The sequence below is a fragment of the Camelina sativa genome, chromosome 4 (assembly GCF_000633955.1).
Source record: "Camelina sativa cultivar DH55 chromosome 4, Cs, whole genome shotgun sequence".
NCBI lineage: Eukaryota > Viridiplantae > Streptophyta > Magnoliopsida > Brassicales > Brassicaceae > Camelina > Camelina sativa.
The window spans coordinates 27,820,403-27,826,402 of NC_025688.1; the positions used below are offsets into that span (position 1 = coordinate 27,820,403).

At 35.4% G+C, this 6,000-nt stretch overlaps 2 protein-coding genes across 2 annotated transcripts in view; both read right to left on the bottom strand.

Annotated features, from left to right (window-relative positions):
• LOC104782892 (endochitinase At2g43610-like) lies at positions 335-1,737 on the bottom strand (the record flags this gene model as incomplete). The annotated part of the gene is given in 2 exon segments (XM_010507952.2): positions 335-953; positions 1,307-1,737. Coding segments are annotated over 2 exon segments (826 nt in total), but the record flags the coding sequence as incomplete, so codon positions are not given.
• The window catches only part of LOC104782893 (endochitinase At2g43620-like), a 3,524-nt gene continuing 2,440 nt past the window's right edge, over positions 4,917-6,000 (bottom strand). Inside the window, exons 2-3 of the mRNA XM_019245060.1 lie at positions 5,655-5,983; positions 4,917-5,512 (exon numbers count right to left, since the gene is read on the bottom strand). Of these exons, the coding sequence (XP_019100605.1) occupies positions 5,118-5,512; positions 5,655-5,983 (724 nt within the window). The 3' untranslated portion in view covers positions 4,917-5,117. The remainder of the gene's footprint in view (positions 5,513-5,654; positions 5,984-6,000) is intronic.

Consider the following 6,000-nt stretch of genomic DNA (forward strand, 5'->3'; position numbering starts at 1 on the left):
TCTTTTATTTGGTATCAGAGCAATGTTTAAAATCAAAGGAACGGATTTGATTCATCATAGTGAGCGAACTGGCGACAAGCACTCGACAAAAGGACATGGAAAAGTCTGTCTCAATCCAATGTCCTCAACTTCATAATCAAGTTCTTCTTTTATTTCTTTTAGTCTAACGTTAATTCCTCTTCTTCAATTTTTTTTTCTTTTTTCTTTGTTGTTGTTGTCACAATTAAGTTGGTTCGGTATAACTTTAATAAGAAAAGGTCGTCTGATGATACAAGAAACGCACTTTTCGTTGCTTATATGCTACTTGTCGAGTGTGAAAAACAGAGAAACCATATATATATGTTTATTGGATAACAATTCCAATTTTTATCACTTATGACAGGGGATACAAACAACACACAATATCAATTACTTAAGAGACATCAACCACAAAATATGCCTCCTAATCTCTTATTATATTTTATCTATTCTAGTATTTTCGACTTCCTTTATTATCCCACACGACATTATTAATCACACGACATTTATAAAAAAAAACCACATAAACAAGTAGTGTCTTCAACACTTGAGATTGGTTCCAGGAGTGACCCCAAGCTTCTTGCAGAAGTCCAAGTAATGGTTAACCCTGCTCTGCACCGCGGCTGGACGCCCACCATTACATTCACCACCGTTGATCCTCCTCGTGGTTGCACCAAATCCTTGGCCAATAACCGGACGCACATTCTTGTTCCAAAACCACATGGCACACTTGAAAGCCACTGTTGGGCTACGAGCCACCATATCTGGGTCCTTCAAGAGAGGAAGTCCGAGGAACTTTCCGGCTGCACCATAGTTGTAGTTCCATGTGATTTGGATCGGACCGCGACCATAGTAGTTCTTGCCGGGTTGACAAGGATATGTTGTGCTTGGTGAGCAGTACCTTCCTCTGGCTATTTCTTCTTTGTAACAAAAACCTTTACATAACCCAAAAGATAAAATTTATTTCAAACAAATATTAGAATAAATCCAAATAGACGATCAAATCAAAATTTAACATTTTATAGAATAACATCATACTAAAGATAGCATATCCTTCTATCTGATGAGGAAATTTTTCCGTCATTATAATTTTCTTCAATTATCAACATTAAGTTTATTCATGCAAAGGGATAAATCAGAGATGTTTACATAAATTTATGTGTGTTTTGTTTATATATATATTTTTAAAAATGTTAATACTTAATTTAAAATTATTGTAAGACATTTTCTGACATAATTTTAAAAGAGTGAAAAAAAAGAGAGAGAATGTAGTAAACGGTGAACTTACTTCCAGATTCGTGTGAGAACTGAGCCAACATGGCGGCAATCTCACGCTTAGCAACAGTTCCTTTGTAGGCTGGGAACGATTGAGCGGCGGCAATGAAAGCCTGTCGAGTGTAGAACCCTTTAGCCGGGCAACCGCGTCCAACTTTACTCATGATGCTGTTGAAGAACGCTGGTGTGACAACGCTCGCTATGGTACCACGAGGACCAGCGTTTAGACCGCCGGTACCACTGGGAGTAGGTGTAGGTTTAGAGCTACAAGGTCCACTCTTGCACCCAGTGCCACAGTAGGCTTTTGTGGTACCACAATATCCCCACCTGCTGCAGCACATATTGCCTTTACATCCGGTTTTACCGCAGTTTTGCGAAAGCGCGGTTTCTGCCATGATGGTTAGAGTGAAGAGGAGAATGATGAGAGCATTTTTCAGAATCGCATTTTGCGTCGCCATTTTTTTTTTTTGATGGAATGTTTTGGAAGGAGAGTTGTGTGAAGAGACGAGGATGATATGTGGAAGTATTTATAGTGTAAAATTGGTAATATTAAATTATTGGTCAATTATAAATATGTTTAATGAATAAGTCGTGACCCATTCCTTTTCTTGTAGTTGTGATTAAGGAGAAATACTATGATGATTTGAATTTGGACTTGGTCGTAACGTTTAGCTGAATCGGACTAAGAGACGGAAACGAATTTAATAAAACCGTTCTGAAGATAATCTTTCTTCTTATAAATTAACAAGTCAGGATTGAGTCGGTTCAATGTCACCAACATCCAATAATTTATATATTGATCATATGTCTAACAAAGAAGAAATGAAAATAACCAAACCTTGGGTAGTTTTAATTTGTGGCGTAGACAAAGTTTTCCCAAAGAAATTGATGACCCCGCTTTTTAATTTATTTTTAATTTGAACCTTATTTGAAAACAAAAACCAATTGAACCATATTGATTCCAATTCGAAAAGATGTAAATACCCTGATAAAAAAGCTTTTGGATAATAAACTAAAATAGAAGAATGAAAATATATGCATGCGTATACAACAGTTAGCGATTCATTGTCGTTCCATATTTGTCAACTAAGATGCTCATCACCAAGTTCTTTCTAAGTATCGAATAAATCAGATGAAGAAAACTATAAATTGTAAATCGTACATGATTGAGATGAAAGTAAATATAAACGGTTGCTTAACGATGGATATATCACATTATACAATATGTTGCTTTGTTTGAAGGCTGTAGAATCTCATCAAGTCCTCGTATTCAAACTTGGACCATGTAATATTATAAGCATATCGTGTAAGCTTATCTAAATTTTCAATAGTTTCAAACCTGTTAACCAGTTTCTTATACGTATAATATTATCCAAAAAGTTAGATTTTGTGTAAGACTTTTTCATGGACGAGTAAATCCAAGCGATACGATACAGGTAAAACTTTAGATAGATCATAGATGTGTTGGTCAACTTAATTTGGCTATATATTTATAAAATAATCGAAAAACCATTCTTTACTACTGGGATATCAAATTAGAAAACATAGAACTATCCATATAAATATACTATCTGATAGGTTTCTCCATGATTTGGAACACTAAGTAGCGCGGCGATCGTTGAGTTCAACATGAATAAATTTGTTTTTGGTTTGAACAATTTTGCAAAAACTGACGCATATATTCATACAAATTACTTACTTACGGTCCACGTATAAAATCAAAGGTATATGATACGATTTTTTTTTACCTAAAACATATGTCATATACAATTGATTCGAAATTAAGGTACATGAATCCCTATTATAATATGCAGGTGTAGACGTTGTATATATTATGCTATTATCTTAGTCTATCTGCCTATCGGAGGCGTATATGCGATCGATTATAATATAATTAACATACTATTAGGTTTTCAAAAATATGATAATCTTAGTTTTTCTCTTTTTTCACGTAATGATAATGTTAGTTAGCATTGCAAATAATTAATAGTAATAGGTAGTAATTAATGAAAAGTTGGGTTGACTAAAAAACGTTAACAAAAAAAAAAGGGGGCGTTTACTTGGGAGAGTCACGACAAAAAAGACGTTTACTTCAGCGCTAATTGAGGGGGGTCCTTGGAATGCGCTGACGTGGCCCTATCCATTCAAAGTCAACTCAAAAGCATGTCACATGCTCACATGTATGAACTCTTTTGTTTTTTTTTGGCCAAGATGTAAACTTACTACTATTTTTTATCTTATTTTTTGACAGTCATGTGGTGTTTTCTTTTATAACCAAAAAAAAAAAAAAAATCCAGTGTTTCGATTCGTAATTTTATATCTGAAATCATGATATTAATGAAGATTCCACGATGCACAAATCAAATCTTATCTTGACTATCGCATAATTCGCATTACTCTACTAAAATTCGGGTTTCATCTTGAGTTTTTTTTTTTATGTCATGCTAATTGGTACTGTCTGTGACTGTCTGATTCTTTCCTCTCTAAATATTATATCTATATAAGTGATTTAATAAAATTTTATTTTTGTTTTATGCATGTAATCAAAGTTTTACTTTTGTCCTTAGTTCCCTACTGGATAAATGCCGTTCATTTTTCATTCATATAGTTATGTTTAGTTTTCCTACTAGATTAGTGTCTACTTCAAAGTTAAGTGATTACTAAAATAAAACACTATGTAAATTCATCATATCTAGACAAACTCAGTAAAAAAAAGAAGCTAGTAACATCATTTCAATAATCAAATAGTCTTTTTTTTTTCTTTTTTTCATTATCAGTCCTACATAACAACTCCACATATACATTTTTCTAGCTAGAATTCCAGCACTTTTAGTATATATATAGACTCAATTCACCATAAGGAATAGAGCATCCTCCGATCCGTTCATTTACGCTTACCCAAACTAGCTTCAAAGTTGGTTTTCACTGACAACAACCCCCGTGTCGCAAGAATCCGACATCACAATTATATATCCTTTGCAAACTGAGTTCATATAAGTTTGTTTCTTGGTCTTTTGTGAAAGGCTATTCCACTTTTGATCTAAAAAACTCTGTAGCCATTTAATTTGGTTTACAAAACAGATAACCATTACCAAAAAATTTATTAGTTATTTATTTAAAATTTTAAAATAGTCTTTTACTTTCCATAAATAAACATCATTACCAATTCTACTCAAACATACAAATTTTGTCAGCACATCCATTTTTTTCATAGATATCATGATCTAAAAGAGTAGGAGTCTTCACTGGTAAAAGCCCAAGAGGGTCCTCTTGTGAGCGAACAGAGACAAATAAGAAGTCATCGAAAGAGGCCTCTTTACGTCGGTTATGAATTATGATGCGCGTCTACGTACAAACGCTCTCATGTGTAAGTCCACGCTCATCGTGTGTGGACCATTTTTTCTGGAAGTATTTTGTTATTTTTAAGAATATGTTCCTTAGTTCAAACTTCGAACTACTGCATGTGTGATGTGTCTATATATATACATTGAAAAAATTTGGAAATCATTTTAACCTTTTTTTGATTGTCAATTATGCATAAATGGTTTGAGGCACATATTCAATACACGCAGTGGTATATATATATATATATATATATATATATATTGACCAAAAAAGTTGCAAATTTTAGTAAATACGTTTATTATGGATTGGCTGATATAGTGATAATGCTTCATGCTATGACAACCGATACAAACAACACATTGGTACATTAGAATACACCGCATAATCTTTTATTCGACATCTTTAGTTATAAACTCACACGTGCACGACAACAGTCATACTATAAACCGTGCCATATATTATAACCGCATTTAACATCTTTAACAACTAAGACTTGTTCCAGGAGTGATCCCAAGCATATTGCAGAACTCCAAGTAATGGTTTACTCTGCTCTGCACCGCTGCAGGACGTCGGCCGTTACATTCGCCACCGTTGATCTTCCTCGTGGTGGCTCCAAAGCCTTGGTCCAAGACTGGACGAACATTTAGGTTCCAGAACCACATGGCACACTGAAAGGCAACTTCTGGAGTACGAGCCACCATATCTGGATCAGTCAAGAGAGGGAGGCCAAGGAACTTTCCTGCTGCACCGTAGTTGTAGTTCCACGTGATTTGGATTGGACCGCGACCGTAGTAGTCCTTTCCCGGTGTACATGGGTAAGCAGTGCTCGGTGAGCAGTATTTCCCTCTAGCTATTTCTTCTTTGTAGCAAAAACCTAGACATGACGTAAAAGAATCGTTATTTATAATAGAGACGATAAAAAAACTAGGAACATATATGATAAGTTATTTAAAAAAATAATATTATGGTGCCTAGTACTAATAATATTCATGTAGTGAGGTTTATAATGAACTTACTTCCAGATTCATGAGAAAACTGAGCCAACATAGCGGCAATCTCACGCTTAGCGACGGTTCCTTTATAGGCCTCGAACGATTGGGCGGCCGTAATGAAGGCCTGGCGAGTGTAGAACCCTTTCGCTGGGCAGCCATTTCTAACTTTGCTCATGATACCATCAAAAAACGCTGGTGTGACAACGTTTTCAATTGTATCACGAGGATCAGCGTTTAGACCGCCTCCACCGCCACTGGGAGTACTTGGTGGGATAGGTGTGGCTCCGGATCTGCAAGGTCCGCTTCGGCACCCGGTACCGCAGTAGGCGTTTGTGGTTCCACAGTATCCATACCTGCTGCAGCATAGGTT